The sequence below is a fragment of the Cetorhinus maximus genome, chromosome 22 (genome assembly GCF_964194155.1).
Source record: "Cetorhinus maximus chromosome 22, sCetMax3.hap1.1, whole genome shotgun sequence".
In the NCBI taxonomy this organism is placed as follows: domain Eukaryota; kingdom Metazoa; phylum Chordata; class Chondrichthyes; order Lamniformes; family Cetorhinidae; genus Cetorhinus; species Cetorhinus maximus.
In genome coordinates this window covers 52720095-52739104 of record NC_135900.1, presented here as the reverse complement: position 1 = coordinate 52739104, position 19010 = coordinate 52720095, and the positions used below count along the sequence as shown (strand labels likewise).

Genomic DNA, 19010 nt, shown 5'->3' with positions numbered 1-19010 from the left:
CTCTAACCAAATGGACTTTATCCTTGCCTCCTCAAGAAACCCCTTTTTCCAACACTGCAACATCTTCCCTAATCAGTACTGCCAGCCCACCTCCCTTTCTTCCTTATCAATTTTTTCCAAAAACATTATGGGCAGGATATTCCCCTCATTGGGCGGGAGCGGTGGGTGTGCCCGGGAGCGACTGCGAAACAGACCGCCACCCATGATTTTATGCTGGCGGGCCAATTACGGCCCGCTCAGCCTGAAACGTAGCTCCACACTGTCCGGGAAGGGCAGAGTAGGGGTGGGGGCTTGTCGGCCGCCAGATCCAATGGGCACCTGGCAACCTGTTTAAAAGTGATCCAGGCAACCCCTGCAAGGCTACCAAAGAGGATGTTCCCTGAACCAACACTATGGACCGTGGTGCGGCTGGACATGGCAGATGGGAGGGGCAGGTCGAGTGGGCACTCAGCAACCACCCCCCCCAAGCTTCTCTGATGAGTGCCTCACCATCCTCCTGGAGGAGGTGGCTGCCAGGGCGGACATCCTGGTCTCCAGGGATGAGAGGAGGAAGCCACCACAGCTCAGTAAGAGGGCATGGAAGGAGGTGGTGGCGCTGGTCACCAGTCGTGACGTGGTGTGGTGCTCCTGGGTGCAGTGCCGAAAGTGCTTAAGAAAGGGTGAGTACCGTGTTGACATGGCTCAGTATGCATATGTGTTAGGGTCTGGCAGTTCCCCCCATGTACATCAGGGGTGCTAGAGTCTGAGTGCCAACTATCAATCATGCCAGAGCTGGCCAAAGGGGTGAGCCTTGGCTGCTTGAAGTGAGTGCCTTGCAGCTCAGGGGTCATGAATTGGAAATGCTCTGCCAAGTGATCCTCAGTTGGGGTTGGCCAGGCTGCAATGGGGCTGCAGGTACAAAGTGGACTAATCAGTGCTCCTCTGTTGTTTCAGGAGAAGATGGCCCACAACAATGTAGAAAGGTCATGGGCTGGCGGAGGCTCCGCTAGCCTCCTAATCCTCTCAAGGTATGAGCAAGATGGCCTGGAGCTCAAGAGCCAGCAGACCCCATGTGCAACTGGGCGTGGAGAGGCGGGGGTGCCAAATGAAGGCAAGAGTCCAGTGCAAAGAGCTGAGAATTTCAGCTTGTGCAACCATTCTAGTGCAGTCTTTTCATTAATGTGAGCCTCGAACCTGGAATCCCTATTGTTCACTCGAAGACGAGGGCACCAGGTTGCAGATCTCCATTGTCTCACCAGAGTACCTGGCATGAACAGTGACAGTATGAGGACTTAAATGAATGACATGCCCTTCTCCCTTTTAGGTTTGCCAGCAGGCGTTTGCTCTTCGGACCCTGACGGTGCCACCCCTGGCACTGGAGGACCATTGGGCGTCATTTGCATCTGCGTCACACCCGCTCTCTGAAGCAGGCACTAGCACAGATACCAGCACCTCGGTGGGCATTAGAGCAGCGGCTAGTATCTTGGTGCACACTGGCGAGCGCACTTCACAATGGCTTGAGGTGCAGGCAGAGGCAGAGTGTGCTGAGGACTGCTGGGGACCAGAATGATGCTCAGTCGAAGGCTGATGATGACCCTCTGGAGTCTCCATTAGGCAGCAGATGCTGGAAGTCCAGTGGGATGTGTGGGAGGATCTGGCGCAGATCCATGTGCATGCCTTGGTCTCCATAATGGAGTCATCCATGCGGAGCGTAAGCACTGTATTCACCATCATGGCCAAGTGCACTGCCTCTTCCATTGAGAGTGGCGACTCACATGGAGAGGCAGCTCCAGGGACAGAATCAGGGGTTCCTGGGGTTGTGCTCGGACCTGCAAGCCCTCACACAGGCACTGACCTCAGGTGGTCACTGTCAGTGTGGGAGATGGATGAGGCACCCAATGTCCCAGATTGGTGCCCGACCATCAATGGTGTGCAGGGAGGTGACCTCACGTTGGCGCACGAGCTGCCTGCCTCTCTGTGGGCTCCTCCGCCCCTCCACCAGTGACCATGACATCTGATGAGGCTGCAGCAACTGAGGAGATGCCAACCGTGCCACTGGCCGTTCCCTCCCAGGCGGGGCCAGTACAGGCTCCATTGGCCAGAGGACGACCGCCAAGGTCATCAAGGGCAACAAGACAGCAGAGTCAGCAGTCTGTCTCCAATGCTGGTGCCAGGGAGGGTGGTGCACCTAGATGTAGCATTCGCAAATATAAGTTAAAGGCGCCATGAGCACAAGAGGGACAGATCGTAGGTGATTTTATGTTCATTTTTGTTTACTTTATGAATACTGGTCTGATGTTGAATACCAGAAATATTTCTGTTAAGATTATTGTACTGTCAGAATGAAATAAATTGTGTTTTTGTCGTCATGGCCTGAGTATGCTTCACCGTTTTATTTCATTGGTGTGGGGTACGTCAGTATGTAATGCTGGATGTAGGTGGGTCTAACTTTGTTGTACAGGTACTGAGTGTTCTTTGGGTTCAAATGAAAGGGTCCTTTCAGACATCTGGGATGGAGTTGGCAGCCCTGGCATGCATTTGAAGCTGATCTTTGGTAGCTTAGCTGAAGGAGCATTTTATCAATGTGTCCCTGATGTAATTGCCTCCCTGGAGGTTATTGAAGTCTGGTTGCACACCCTCATCGTTCTCCTCATCGTGCTCTTCAGACTCACTACTGGCCTCAACCTCTGTGGCCTGTGGAGCTGCATCAAGATCCTCTTCCTCCAGTGGGTCCCTCCTTGCCAGTGCCAGATTGTGGAGAGCACAGCATGCAACCATGATCGGTGACACCTGCTCTAGAGGGTATTGTAGAGTTCCCACTGAATGGTCCAGGCAACTGAAGCACATCTTCAGAAAACCTATGGTTCCCTTTACCAGTGCCCTTGTGGAGGCATGACTCGTATTGTAACGCTTCTCTGCCTCTGTTCTTGGATGGCGGAGAGGCGACATGAGTCACCTCTTCAGCAGATAGCCCGTGTCACCCAGCAGCCACCCATCCAGTCAGGCTGGAGCACCGAAGAGCCTCGGCAGCTCAATGTGTCTCAGGATGTACACGTCATGGGAGCTGCCTGGGTACCTTGCACAGACTTGCAGAATCTACATCCTGTGATCACACACTATCTGCACGTTCATGGAGTGGAAGCCCTTCCTGTTGAAGGAGGCACCGGGCTCACCCACTGGCGCCTTGATGATCACATGTGTGCAGTCTATTGCGCCCTGGACGCGGGAGAACCCAGTAATCGCTGCAAAGCCTCTGGCTTGCTCAGCCTGCCTGGCCTCATCCGTACGGTAAAGAATAAAGGTCAGTACCTGCCTGAACAGAGCTTCTGTCACCAACTTGATGCAACTGTGGACAACTGATTGGGAGACTCCACACAGATCCCCCACTGACCCCTGGAAAGAGCCGGAGGCACAGAATTTGAGAGCCACTGTGACCTTCAGAGTCACTGGCATGGGGTGTCCACCCACAGAGTCTGAGCTGATCGTAGGCCCAATCATCTGGCAAATGGAGGCCACGGTCTCCTTGAGAGGCGGAGCCTCCTTCGGCATTGCACCTCAGACACATTGAGGTAGCTGCTTCACCGCCTGTAAACCCTAGCAGCAAGCTAGAGGTGTCTTCTGTGGCCCCCTCCACCTTGGACTACCTGCTGGCTCTGCGTCCCTTGTGACTGCACCTCTCCTCCCACAGGTCCCTCCCAAGGAAGCTGCTTAGGGCCACTCCTTTCTGCCCCTCTCTTCCACTTCAGAAGAGGCGCCTCCAGTGGAGAGCACAATCCCCATTACCAGGGTACGGGAAGGCTGTCTGATACCTGGGAGGGTCCACATGGTCCGAGTCCTCCGGGCCTGGCAGATGCCAAGGAGCCCTGAAATGAAGCTTGGAAATGCTAAGAATGAAGCCCCGAACAGAGATGAAGCTGCCAAGTACCAATAAGCAACCAGGTGCAAACTATTGCCAAAACTCCTCACCGCTCACACTGGCAAAGCTGCTGACCCTTTTTATTCCGTCCTTGGGTGAGGTTTGTGAAAATGTCAGCTGGCTGCCTGCCCAAATGAGCAATGAGCAGAATATCACCCAGGCAAGGAAAAAAAATCAGTCAATTGGACTGTTAAGGGTCTTAAGTGACCGTTTAATAAATGGCAGGCACCGCTCTGGCACCCGCGCATGCCCGCTCAGCGAAATATCACGCAAGTGCACCCAATGTCATTGCACATTATTTTATTCCTGTTCTGGTTGGACACGTGCCCGCCCGCAGGGTGAAAAATTCTGCCCGATATCTTTGGTGAGGGCTGGTGGTTAATATACATTTTAAGCCACAGCTCAGTTATTGCCACAACATCATATTCCCACGCTGCTTGTAGCTTAGCCACCTTACTCGCCACGTTTTGTGCATTTATGTACATGCATTGTAATCTTGTCTTGCATTCTTCGTAGGCTGCTCCTGTTTTACACGTTATTATGTCCTTCTCTAGTACTGTCTAATAATCTCACTTTATACATCTTATTCTTCTAAATGCTGGTGCCCATACCCCTTGTCAATTTAGATTAAACCCTCGCCAAACACACTAGTGTACCTCCCCACAAGGACATTGGTCCCAGGCCTGCTGAGGTACAATCCGTCCCTTTTCAATAGTGCGTTTGGTCCCAGAGCTGGTCCCAAGGATTGGAAGGCCTCCCTTCTGCACTATGCTTCAAATCACACATTGATCCTCCCCTTCTTCCTATTTCTACTTTTGCTGGCAGGTGGCTCTGGGAGTCATCCTACTTTCTAACTTCCTCCCTAGCTCCTGAAAATCTGATCTTAGGACCTCAATACCTGGCCTCTCCATGTCATTGATACCACACATGATACATTTTCCACAACTTCTGGATCACTCCCTTCCCCCAGCAGACTATTCTGCATCCTCTCCATTATATCCTTTACCCTGGCACCAGGGAGGCAACACACCATACAGGACTCATGCTGATGGTTATAGAATTGCCTGTCTCTCCTCCTAACTGTGGAATCACCTACAATAACTGCATTTCTACACTCTGCTGTTCCCTCCTGTACAGTCCTTTGCCCATTGGTGTCAGTTTAATATCACCTATATATGTGTATATACACATACATGTTTGCATCATACACATGCCTATATAAATGCATATACATAAGCATGCTTCACATACATTTGCAAATACGTGTGTATAAACGCTCATATCTATCTCTATCTCTCATATACACACACATCATATACACTATATATTATATATATTTATATATGTATGTATGTGTGTGTGTATATATATATATATATATATATATACACATAAATAAAAATCGGAATTTTTTTATCAAGAAGTGTTTAATAGAATACTAGTGTGAATCTACATTTATGATGTGAACTGTAACAATCTATTATAAAACTAGCTTTAGAAAATTACCAGGAAACAGTGAAGTTCTCAGCAGTGACAACTATATAAAAAAAATCATATTGTGGGCAAAAATTGTATAGTGATTTCTGGAGTCAGATATTTTCAGGCCCTTCCTAGGTAGACATTTTGGATGTGTTACAAATCCTGTTCAGTTCTTGTACTCTTGGGTAGCCCTAGAAGTAGTATATAGCTGTTTTCCATATCACTAGCCTAAAGGTATAGCATATGATTTATTTTAAATCTTTCGATTCTGAAACTTCTATAAATAATATCAGGAATTCCATCTGTTCTTGAAAATATGTTTATTGTTTTTAGAAAGAGATAAGACGATAAAACATTTCTTGATTTTAAAGATACATTCATTAAAAGTTTTACAACATAAGTCTGTCTATATATACAATACCTCACACACAATTACAGCTCAAATGTAGTTTGGATATTAAAGCGCAATCCCTTATGTTTAAGTTACAGAGAACAAAATCCCAATACATTTTTTTTTAGTGAAAACAGGATTAATTTCACCATTGATGAGATCTACTATCATACATATCCTGATAATCCTCTTACTGGCAGCATTCCCCATGCAAATCGCATGCTTATGTTGCTAAGAGTTCTCTGCAAAAGTATAGATGAATTGCTGAATACATTTCATGGTAAAGTGCAAAATTAACTTATATTTTTCTCTTTAGGATTTTAATGCCACTGCCTGGCTTTCAACCTGTTTCTCAGAAACAGCATCGATCTATATTTACACACCTTCTGAAAGAAAGTACGTGATTTAACCTGAGGAAAGAAAACTACTTCAACTCATAATATATACAATTCTGTTACAACTTTAAAAAAATTTCACTCGTCTTAGTTTGCAAAAGGCATTGATGACCTCTGCCCTAGAGGTATAGAAATAAACCTCTTTCAGCAGTTTGTGTTTAGGAGTCTTGCATTTGAGCATTATATTGGCTGGTATCTCAACAGAAAGCAAACAGTCAATATACAAGATAGACCAATGGATAATCTTATAGATGCAATAACATCTATACGTGACTTCCTGTTTTTGCATCACTGACCAAAAATGACTAAGTTTCCTTTCAATGAATTACTAAAGAAGAGTATAAAGTGGATAATTTTTATATACAGTATAGCACTGTGAAGGAAACCAAGCACCAAGATCTAAATGCCACCATAAATATGTGCTACTCAAACACCCAGATATGAAACTGAACCATAGGTCACGATGAAAGACAACATTTAGTCAGATTTTACCCCAGTATCAGAGATTCAACCGAAAATATCCATTTAAAAGTGACACTAGCCACTTCTCCTTTATGCACCAAATGTTGGAATATCTTGGTAACATTTCAAAAAAATATTTTAACTCAAACCTTCTTGTCACTTGATGCTATAACACCTTCAGCAACCTCTTTACAAAGGGTGCGCCTACCTCCTTCCTGTTATAATGATATAATGTAAAACAAAGTAAATTCAACACTGCTTAATTTAGAGGGGGAAAAAAAGGAACAATGGTATCACAAAAATAATAACTAAATAAAAACTTTGTAAGTAGCACATATAACAATCTAAGTGCATTTAGAAAGCATAATTCAGTCTCAAGGGTTCCAATAAAGCTTTAAATCTCAGATTTTGCTTCTGGCATCCGAGAGGCCATTAGAACAATTTACTTGTGTTAGGCTTTGTTGGACATTCCTAGCTATCCATTAAATGCCACTTTTGCTTGCAATGTCTGTGCATTGTGATGAGAAAATAGGTACATAAGGTACAAAATAATAAGCACACCATATTTGAAAGTGGGCTTTGCTTAGTGCCATTTTCATTAGATTATGAATAATTAGTTTTATTGCTGTAAATAGGATACTGGTGGACAATGGTAGAGTTTTTTGGTACCTGAATAGTTCCCACTTTTTCAATGGAAGCACTTTCTGATTTTACTATTTCTTAATAATTTCTATGAAATCAGTTTAGCAACATATTCCTCATCAGCAATATGGTATTAAAAGACAGCTCAGTCTCATCCAAAGGTGCTCCATGGGCTGAGCACATTGTTATATTGAAAATAGGCATAGGGAGAAGGAAAGGCATTAAGGCTGGCAGGCTGCATTACAAAAATAAACTTCTGAAGTTCCTAAATAAATTCATCAGTCAAAATCTGATCAGTAGAACTGGTAAATTACAGTGTTGAGTGTTATGAACTGTACACCACCACTTTCTCAAGGGTAATTAGGGATGGGCAATAAATGCTGGCTTAGCCAGCAATGCCCACATCCCATAAATGAATAAGTACTTTACCTCACTGTAACCAAACTTCAAGTATAATTATCTCCCTCGTATGGTGAAGGGCATCATTTCCATTCTTCTGTTTTTTGTGATGCTCCTTCATTGGAATCGAGTACTCTTACTTGGGTTCCCTGTGATTTTACAAGTAATTAGATCCACTCTGGCACAGTGAGCTTTGATTTGTCAATACTCCATCATCTTAGATTACAGCCATCCATCTGAAACCAGATGATAAACTCCAATGCAATGGCCTATGCAATTACCAGTATCCCTCTTCTATTGTGCCTGAGATTCTTAGAAATAAGATAGTAAGTAAAGACCAGGACTGTTAGGGTACCATGATCAAGAATTCACATCCAGAAACAACAAAGAATGCATGGGAGAAGAAATTAGTGATTGCACTGTGTCAGCCATACACATACAAACAAGTACTGGTTGAGCCAAACTTCAGGATCACAATACTTGTTCTTCAATTTCTACAGAGCTGGAAAAATACAGGTGCCTAAATTGAATTAAACTGAATTAATCTAAAACTCTTACTCTTCATACTAAGCAGACTTAATACATTTTTCTATTAAAAATATAAGAAATTGTATTTATCTGCAAAAATGAAAATGTCCAGTAGGTACAATGAAAGTGCACCATCCAAAGACAATGGAAAATTTATTAAATTTTTGCTTTTTGGATTGATTTGCTGCATTAATACCAACTAAGAAAGGGGAAATAGCTCAATTAGTTTCAGGATCATAGTAAGAAACTGAGAGGTGAAAGTATAGACGAGAACAAGTGCTCCTTTGAGTTGTAGATATCATTATAGTTACATTATAAATTCCCATTCACTACTGAACTTAAACTCTGTAGAATATTAAATTTATAGCCCAACATTTGAAAGGCACCTGCCATGTTAAATCCAAATGTTAGAATTCAAAAGGATAATGATAAATGACTGGTGTTTTGAAAAATTAACTAGTGTATTCTTTCAAAAGTGAAGTTTAGGAATTTTAAATTTAATGAACTAATGCACCAATTTGTCCTGGAAATAAAAGTAAAAATAAACAACAATTTGAAGATGCAACATTGCTATGCTGAATTTATCCTTTTTTGACATTTTGTTATTTCAGTCTTGCCTCACCATTTTATTTTGATATTTTGCATTCTACACATTATTTCACACTCAATTACCTATATTTATTTGTGAGTCATTTGGTGGAAGAAAGGAATGTCCTTGTACAAAACCTCTGAAGGACTCAAAAAAATTATGTATTTGATAGAAAAAATACACAACCTATATACAATGTCATAAAAGTTTTAGTAGAAAAATACAATCCTACGCAACTGAAGCACAGTTACGGCATACAAGAGTTAAGATAGTGCTTAAGCCCCAAACATGAAGGCGGATTACTATTATTTTGAGACAGAAGGCATGTGGTAGTACCATTCAAATTTCTACATGTAAATACAAATATACGATTGCTTAATTTGTACATTTTTATTATACTACAATTGCTGGTTCAATGTAAGTGAAATAATCCACTAGTTTTTCCAGTTATTTCACCGAAACATTGGCATGGGGGGGGGAGAACATCCAGCTGTCATGAAGTAGTTGGCAAGCAAGCTAGTTAAGGCTTTTCATCACGCCACAGAATGTTTTAAAAATGGGTCCCTCATGAAGGAAAAATCTGGCCTACAGATCTTCATCTATTGACACCCAGGATCGGCATTAACATTGTCACTCTTTGACACCCATTCTGGAAAAATTAGTGACGTTGTAAACTGTTATACAAAATAAAAACTTTGAAGATTCTCTGGCTAGTTGCCATTTCACAACATTAGTTTTAACATCTGATTCTTAAAAGAACAATTAAAAAGGAGATGGATTGGGTATAGTCAAAATGCATTCCCACTAGAGGGAAAAGTCGGGCAATGAATGCCAGACCATCCTGGATGACAAAGAGATAGAGAGTGAAATTTAAGTTATGAAGAGAGGTTGGATAAACTTGGGTTGTTTTCGTTGGAGCACAGAAGACTGAAGGGTGACCCGATCGAGGTGTACAAGATTATGAGGGGCATGGACAGGGTGGATAGAGAGCAGCTGTTCCCCTTAGTTGAAGGGTCAGTCACGAGGGGGCATAAGTTCAAGGTGAGGGGCAGGAGGTTTAGGGGGGGGGATGTGAGGAAAAACTTCTTTACCCAGAGGGTGGTGACGGTCTGGAATGCACTGCCTGGGAGGATGGTGGAGGCGGGTTGCCTCACATCCTTTAAACAGTACCTGGATGAGCACTTGGCATGTCATAACATTCAAGGCTATGGGCCAAGCGCTGATAAATGGGATTAGGTTGGTAGGCCAGGTGTTTCTCACGTGTTGGTGCAGAATCGATGGGCCGAAGGGCCTCTTCTGCACTGTGTGATTCTGTGAAAATGAAGCAGAAAAAGAAATGACAGGTTAGGTTGACAATTCAAGTGGGAAAAAAGCTGAATATAGAAAGTTCTGATAAGTGAAAAAAGGAAATAAGAAGCAAAGAGAGATTATAGGAAAAAAAACCTGGTAATGAACACAAAGGGATGTCCAAAATTCTTCCATAGAAATATAAATAGTGAAAGGGTAGTAACAGGAAGGGTGGGGCCAATTAAGGATCAAAAAAGGGATCTATGCATTGAGGCAAAGAGCATGGCTGAGGTACTAAATGGATCATTTGCACCTGTTTTTAACCATGGAAAAGATGCTGCCCACCTCAGTGAAAGAGGATGTAATTTAGATATTGCATGAGTTAAATCTGATAAGGAGGTGGCATTAGAAAGGCTGGCTGTACTTAAAGTTGATAAGTCACCAGGATCAGGTGGGATGCATTGGAGGATGCCGAGGGAAGTAAGGGTGGAAATTGCAGAGGTACTGGACATAATCTTCCAATCCTCCTGATATATGGCATTAGTAGCAGAAGACTGGAGAACTGTAAATGTTATACCCTTGTTCAAAAAAGGGTGTAAGAATAAACTTAACAAGTACAGGTCAGTCAGTTTCCCTCAGTAGTGGGAAAACTTTTAGAAACAATAATCTGGGACAAAATTAATAGTCATTTGGGCAAATGTGGATTAATTAAGGAAAGCCAGCATGGATTGCAAATTGTGTTTAACTAATTTACCTGAGTGTTTTGATTAGGTAAGAGAGGGCTGATGAGGGTAATGCAGTTGATATAGTGTATATGGACTTCCAAAAGGCACTTAAGAAAGTCCCACATCATAGGCTTGTCAGCAAAGTTGAGGCCCATGAAATAAAAAGGGCCAGTGGTGGCACAGATACAAAGTTGGCTGAGTGACAGGAAACAGAGTAACAGAGTAGTGGTAAATGGTTGTTTTTCAGCATGGAGGAAGGTATACAGTGGAGTTCTCCAGGGGTCAGTACTAAGAACACTGCTTTTCTTGATATATATTTATGACTCAAACTTGGGTGTAGGGCACAATTTCAAACTTTGCAGATGGCATCAAATTTGGAAGTATTGTGAAGAGTGAGGAGGATGTTAAACATTTCAAGAGTACTTAGACTGGTGGAATGGGTGGTCATGTGGTAGATGAAATTTAATGCAGAGAAATGTGAAGTGATAGATTTTGGTAGGAAGAATGAGGAAAGGCAATATATATTAAAGGGAACAATTTCAAAAGGAGCGCCAGGATGGGAAAGTGGTTAAAAAAGCAAGTGTTCCCGGGTTTTAGAAATCAAGACATAGAAGTGTGCAGTTTTGGTCTCCTTATTTAAGGTTGTAAATGCATTGGAGGTGGTTCAGAGGAGGCTTACCAGATTGATACCTGGAATGAACAGGTTGTCTTATAAGGAAAGGTTGGACAGACTGTGCTTGTTTAAAAGAGTGGAGTTTAGAAAAGTGAGGGGTGACTTGATTGAAGTATATAAGATACTGAACAGTCTTGACAAGGTGGGCGTGGAAGGGATGTTTCCTTTTGTGGGTGAGTCTAGAACTAGGGGGCACTGTTTAAAAATTAGCGGTCGCCCTTTTAGGCCAGAGATGAGGAGAAACATTTTCTCTCAGAGGATTGTGCGACTTTGGAATTCTCTGCCTCAGAAGGTGATGGAGGCGGAGTCATTGAATATTTTTAAGGTGGAGGTAACTAGGTTCTTGTTTGGCAAGTGAATCAAAGGTTATCAGTGGTAGATGAGAATGTGGAATTCAAAACACATACAGATCAGCCATGATCTTATTGAATGGTGGAGCAGGCTCAAGCAGCCGAATTTTATTCTGATTTTATTTTGTATGTTTGTAAAAAGGAAGTTATGATGAACCTTTAAAGAATATTACTTTGACCTCAACTATGTCCAATTCTGGGCACATTACTTTAGGAAGATATGAAACCTTTAGAACAAGTGCAGAAAAGATCTATGGGGTTTGTTCCAGGAATGAGGAACTTCTGTTATTTGGATAGATTGGAGAAGCTGGGTTGTTCTTCTTAGAGAAGTAGTTGTTGAGATTTGATAGAAGTGTTCAAAATCATGAGGGGTCTAGGCAGAGTAGATAGAGAGAATCTGTTCCCTTTGGCGGAGAGGTCAAGAGCCTGAGAACAGAGAATTAAGGTGATCGGTAAAAGAACCAAAGGCAACATGAGACCACATTTTTTTTAATGCAGTGAGATATTAGAATCTAGACTGTACTGGCTGAGAAGATGACAAAATCGATTGTTGCTTTCAAAAAGGAATTGGATAAGGGCTCGAATAGAAAAATTTGCAAGTCAATGGAGAAAGGGGTGTAGGAGTGGGACTAGCTGAAATGCAATTATAGAAAACTGGCATTGACTAGGTAGGCCGAATGGCCTCCTTCTGTGCTGTAACCATTCTATGATTCTAATTGCCAATCATTTTAAAGGTAATTTCCTCTTCGCTTCCTTGAAGGGCAAAGGGATAAAATTTGCTCTAAAATCATCAGAAAATTATCCCCATAAAGTATTTATGTATTTAACAGGAACATGATAAATTTCAAATCTGATTAACATTTTCTCATTGTTTCATTCCAATGAAAAAAATTACCTTTAATCATAGCTTTTCTTCTCATCAAGCACAAAGCAATTTTGAACCTGAAGTAAGCACTTAATTTTTAAAAACTCCCATAAGGCTTGCCATGTTTGCAATTGGCAAGTGCAGGAAATAGAAGATCGCCAGGGAAGGCATCTTTGACAGTTTTGAAGAAGTGAAGACATTTTGGGCCACATTCTTAAAAGCAGAGATTACAGGTTAGTGCAGCATATACCAGAGGTTGTGCACAACTAATAAGCACATTATTCACTATTCTTTTGTACTTCATAATGGTTCATACTTCAGTTTATATTTCAACTAGGATTCAACATTCTTCTTTCCTCTTATTCTCTTTAAAAGAGTAGAGACCTGACAGCACTGATCTCTGCCCAATCTTGTAAATTATCTTTCAAATCAGAATCTCACTCAAGATAAAAGCATTCTGAGGTTGAACACCATAACCCCTTCTTTCTTGTTCTTTATAAACTGTAATCATTGTTATTTTACTCCATAAATTAGATTAAAACCATCACAGAGTGGAAAAATAAAATGATTATTTTTTTTTTTAAAGGAGGTAGGGGGATGAAGAAATATTGAAGTGCTATTGCTGTACATTCATAAACCATTGTTGGCAGTTGCGGATCTGCTAGTCAGTCCATTAGCTTTTTTTTAATTGATTTTTAGGGGGGGTCTGGGTTTTCTTTATCTGATGGGTAAGAATTATACTATAATAATAATAATAGATTCCAATATATTCTGCTTGGAAATTTCACATTTTAAAGTAGTGGTTTTTCCCTTTTTTGTGCAAAGTATACAATAATACATAGCTTACATCGATTACTTAAAATTGTGTATGCTTAAAATTTATTTCAATTAATTTATGGATGAAAACATAAGTTGCATAGTTTGAATTATTGTATGCAAAAATTGTAAAACAATTATCAAACTTTGAAAGCAAGAGGCTTTATGAAATACCAGCAGAATCTTTCACACTGTGGACTATTGAATGCTGTGATTAACAGTTATGAATTAATTTACTCATGAGAAATCGTACCTTTCATAGTTTACTGCAAAATTAAACTATGAGATTTTCATCTTATGTTAGAAAGCAATCGAATAGCTTCGTTATTTTGGGCCATAAATGTTGCCAAATGAGCAAGTTGAATAATCTGAATTAGTTACAAACAAAATATATATTGGATTAATAAACCCAATTGATTTCAAAATTTGCTCTAAACTTGAGCAGGTATCATATACTATGTTGTCACAAAAGGCACAACATTCAGTCAATCATGTTAAACAAACCTGAGAGAAGCACCATGTAACTAGTGACTAATTGACTAATAAGTAATCTTTGCACTCTTAATTATTCTTAGTGGACCTCTGATTTATAACCTCTGATATTGCTAAAAGACTGCAATAATATTAGTACATATCCCTGTAAATTTCCTGTAGAAGTGGATGTAGGAAAGTGTCTGCTTCAGTCTTTTTGATCTTCTGGACAAGTTGAGCATGCTCTGTAACCAGCTGGCGGAGGTCAGCCATCTTTTGGAGAAGTTTAGGAAACAGGTAGATGGCATCAGGATGGTTGCTGTGCAGATGGAGGCGAAGGGCTTGAACAATACTTTCCTGCATCTGTTCAATCTGTGATACATTAACCAGACCTGGTCGATCTATTAAAAAAAAGATGTTTAATGCTAAACATCCTGGATTTTATTTTTGTAAGTTGTTATAAAACTTAGCTTCAACTGCAATATAATCTACATTTAAAGCTATATTTTAAATATTGGGAAGATCAAAGCAATAGTCTTCAGCCACTGCCAGGAGCTCCATACACTTGCCACTACTACCATTCCATATCCCAACCACTGTCTCAGTTTGAATCAGACAATTCACAATCTCCTCCAGCTCGATGACCCCTCATTTCTGTGCTCCTCTAATTTTGGCCTGTTGTGCACCCCCCTATTTTAATTGCTCAACCATTGGTATCCATGCTTTCAGCTGTCCAGGTCCTAAACTCTGGAATTCCCTCCCTAAACCTTTCCATCTCTACACCTCTCTCCCATCCTTTAAGCCTTTGGCTTTTAGCCATTCCTTCCCTAAAACCTGCCTCTTTGGCCAAGCTTTTGGTCATCTGTCATAATATATCCTTTTGTGACTTTATCAAATTTTGTCGACATCGCTCCTGTGAAATGCCTTGGGATACAAGTTAAAGGTGTCACACAAATGCAAATTGTTGTCCAGTTCCCTATTTGACCCGGAGCTGTATTTCTAACCCCAAAACCTCGCCTGTACCTCCTCCTTCAACTTCCATAATATTACCCACCTCTGTTCCAGCTTTAACACATCTGCTATTGAAACCCCCATCCATGTTTTTGACACCACCAGATTCAACACTCAACCTACCAGCCTTCCATTCACCATAAACTCCCAACTCAACCAAAAGTTCTCCTGTCCATGGCCTATCTCAAACCAAAAGATTATTTTTACACACACAACTAAAACAACAACCAACATACATTAGGAAGTATGCCAACTTCACCAGCAAAAATATCCAGTGCTATTGCCAGTCTCTGGGGCTGATACACTGTACAGCATGCAGCAATCTTTTTTCAAATTTGGATATAGCCTATTAGGGAAGGCCACATTAACTGTATAAAAGTTCTTTTAAGATTTTGGTAAGTGCTTTTCCTGAAAATTCAGAGGGTTTCTCATTACAAGAAAAATTGACTCAAGGGATACAGATTCTGTATTTGCAGGCCATGCAAAAAGATAGGCTTGGCTGGAAAATTTAGTATTCTATTCTGCATGGGAAACTTTCAACCCATTCTGGGTTGTAGGGCTTGGAAATGAATCTTCCAAATATATAAGCATATAAATATGTAACATACATTCACTTGGAAGATATCAGAAATAAGGGGTTAGTTATAATGAGGTACTTCAGGAGTACAAATTTTTACCCATAGGGCTGAGAAGATTAAGATGAGTGACCAAGGCTATGGAAAATTGTTACAGGATGGTTGGGTGATAGCTTTTTTTTATTGGTTGGTGAGACGATAATGAAAAGGAACACGTAATCATAGAATTAAGGGAAAGTTTAGAAGAAATTTCTTTATATGGAGGTGGCTAGAACATGGAGCACTTTGCTATACATTCTTGCTGATGAAGACTTCATGTGCTGAATTTTATGGTTTACAGTGGGGTACGGGAGTAGACCAAGAAGTGTGCGGTCCACTCACTCCTGCCCCGCCATCTCATTACAATGAATCAAGCATGTTCCGGCTGATTAATAGCCACCCAGTAGGAAGGCAGCCAGCTAGCTGCATGAAGGGGGTCTCTATGCCCAATCAGGCATTTAGAGCAGTATGTCCAGTGGGAAAGGGGTCAGGCCGTGAACTGGAAGTTGGTCATGGGCACCCATTTAAAGGAACGCTGGTATTGGTTTGGTGGCAACTTGATGACAGATCCATATACGTTGGAAAAACTTAATTGCAAGATGACCATTAGGAAGACTGAACCCATTGAAGTATTGGAGAAGCAGCAGGTGAGAGCACCGTTTTTCCATTTTGGTGTCTCATTCTGGACTCTTGCCAGGGAGGAAAGAACACCTGAGCACACCTGTCCCAATTCCTTTCTGAAAAAGAATTGTTCAGAACAAGAGTCATATTCTATCCTTTAACTCAGTTTGTCTCACCACAGAAGAGGAAAGTCAAGCTGGCCCCTTTTCAACAGTCTCACATCTTTCATCTGCCAGGCATAAAATGGAGGGGACGAGCAGACCAAAGATGGCCACACTGTTCAAACATGATTTCTGTGAGTCCTCTTCCAGGCAGTATGATTTGTGAAGGTCCTCATGCCAAGGGAGGGCAAGAGGAGGCCTGCCTGCCAGACCAAAGAAGATTAGACGGAGGTTGCAGGGGGTCAGCAGTCGTCATCCAAAGGACCAGGCTTTATGATTGGTAAGGGTGAGTATACAACCAGTTTGCAGGTGAACTTGTGTGTGTGTGTGTGTGTGTGTGTGTGTGGCGGGAGGGGGGGGAGGGGGGTGCAACGCATGTAAAGTGTAGGATTGCCTAGCATCTGGGCCACTCGCAGAAGGTGGAATGAAGCAGTCATGCCACACTGCATGGCACTGGAGGATTTGGGGGTGGGGGGGGGGTGTGGTTTAGGGAGATCTGAAGTACAAGACCTATTAGTTTGCAAGGATCATTGCGAAGTAGTGGCTGCCAACAATGGACATAAAAGTACAGAAGATTTCCACAGAAGATTTGTGACAATGTCCCTTTTTCTTTGCAGGATAGAGGGCACATAATGTCCATGAGATGTCACAAACTGGAGGAACTGCACCAAATCTGGAGGAAGAGATCTTGCAGATGGCAGCCAACCAATGGTGCAGGATGGTCCCGGGGTGGAGAGATTCCAGGGGCCCTGGCTCTCTCCTGAACAGGTTATGCTGAAGGCGGGTGTGGGGTAATTGGAGAAAAGAACAGGGAGGAAGCATTGATGTGTTTGGCTTTGGTGGCTAGCAGCATTTGGGGAGGAATGTGTGTCTCAATTTTGACGGGGCCAAGGGTGAAATCCTGGTTAACATTTTCCAATGGCAAGTGTGTGTGTAGGATGTGCGTACCTCTGAAATCATCTCAAATGATGATGGTGCCCTTCGTAATTCCTCCATAGGAGAAACCTCTGCAACTGCAGGCATCAGCCCTGAGGGACCAACTTTAACATCTAAGGAGGAGGGGGGAGCCTCAGAAGGTGCACAGTCTTTGCGCAGCACCTAGCACCAATGGAAATACATGCACGAGTCAGCTGAAAGGTTACACACACTGGTTTGAGCCCATCACAGTCGCAGGACCAATTGTCAGAGACTGAGATAGTGCAGGCCTCTGACACTTGATCATTTTTAGCCTCACCTGCACTGTGTTTTAACAAGTTTGTAATGACAGAAAATCAGAATCAGGATCTACATGATCAGCAGGAACTGACTGGTGGGGCCAAACCTACTGAGAGCCAAAATTTTAATAATTAGGCTCTCTGATTTGGAAGAATTTACTTTTTCTTGAATTTGGATAAAAAATACCCAGGGAAAATCAACTGTTTTTGATCTCCACTCCTCTCCCACCCTCGCACCACTGCCCCCCAACCCCACTACAACCTACTCTGTTACTCTTAGGTAGCCAGTGAGCTTCACTCTGTTCAGAATTACAACTTTATGCACGACAGGAAAAATATTCTGTTCCACACATGACTTTACATAGCTTAAATTGTCAAAGCTCGGGAAGGGGGTCTAAAGTGGTATTTCCCTTCAAGAGTTAAAATTGTGGAATACCAATTCGGTTATGAAAAAAAAAAACGATTATTGGCAAGATACGATATATTGATGTACAAGATATGACCTATTAATACATAAGTAAGCTAACTGTCAATACAGCATTTTGTTCAAACCTATATGAACTGTGAAAGAGTTAAAGTGGGTTTTGAAAAGTTACAACTGAAGTTTACAAGTTCCTCAAAAACATCTGAAATCAATTCAGGGAACTAAAGAAGCAAAAAGAAATCCTGAGAGATTGAGGCAACCCTACAACAGTTGCAAGCTTCATCTCTCTGGCTATCAAACTCAGTTCCTCAAGATCTAGCAATGTACATTGCAAACTACTAACAGGAAACAATAGGGTGAAAATATTTAAGAAACGTCAGGAAGATTCATAAGAATGATTCCAGGGATGAGGAACTTTAATTATGAAGATAGATCAGAGGAGTTAGGGTTGTTTTCCTTAGAGAAAAGCAGACAGAGGTATTCAAAATCATGAGGGGTCAGGACAGAGCAGATAGGGTGAAACTGCTCCCACTCATGAAAGGATCAAGAACGAGGGGGCACAGATTTAAAGTAATTGGCAAAAGAAGCAAAAGCAATAGTGTGAAAAAGTTTTTTTCTCATGAGTGGTTAAGATCTGGAGTGCTCTGCCTGAGAGTGTAGTGAAGGCAAGTTCAATCAAAGCATTCAAAAGGGGATTAGACTATTATCTGAAAAGGAAGAATGTGCAGGGTGATGGGGAGAAGGTGGGAGACTGGCACTAAGGGAATTGCTCATTCAGAGAGCTGGTGCAGGCACAATGGGCTGAAAGGCCTCCTGTGCTGTAATAATTCTGCGATTTAACCCAAGAAAGAAGTACCAAATGAAACTAAGTTAACCCGGAAACAGTTAATAAGTGAAAATATTTTTCAGTATTTCACTGTTGCAAAGTCAGTTAGTTACTTTATATCACACCTGTGAGTTACAGAAGCATATAATTTTACAAAAAAAGGGATATTCCC

General features: G+C 41.9%; 1 protein-coding gene across 4 annotated transcripts in view; it reads right to left on the bottom strand.

Moving 5' to 3' along the window:
- Positions 1–5679: 5679 nt before the first annotated feature.
- Positions 5680–19010, bottom strand: part of LOC144696698 (peroxisome proliferator-activated receptor alpha-like) — a 585390-nt gene continuing 572059 nt past the window's right edge. For 2 of the 4 annotated variants that reach the window (XM_078568315.1, XM_078568316.1), the window contains one exon: positions 5680–14368. In XM_078568315.1, coding sequence (XP_078424441.1) covers positions 14121–14368 — 248 coding nt within the window. In that variant the 3' untranslated portion in view covers positions 5680–14120. The remainder of the gene's footprint in view (positions 14369–19010) is intronic. The other 2 variants (XR_013580228.1, XM_078568318.1) reach the window with 2 other exon arrangements.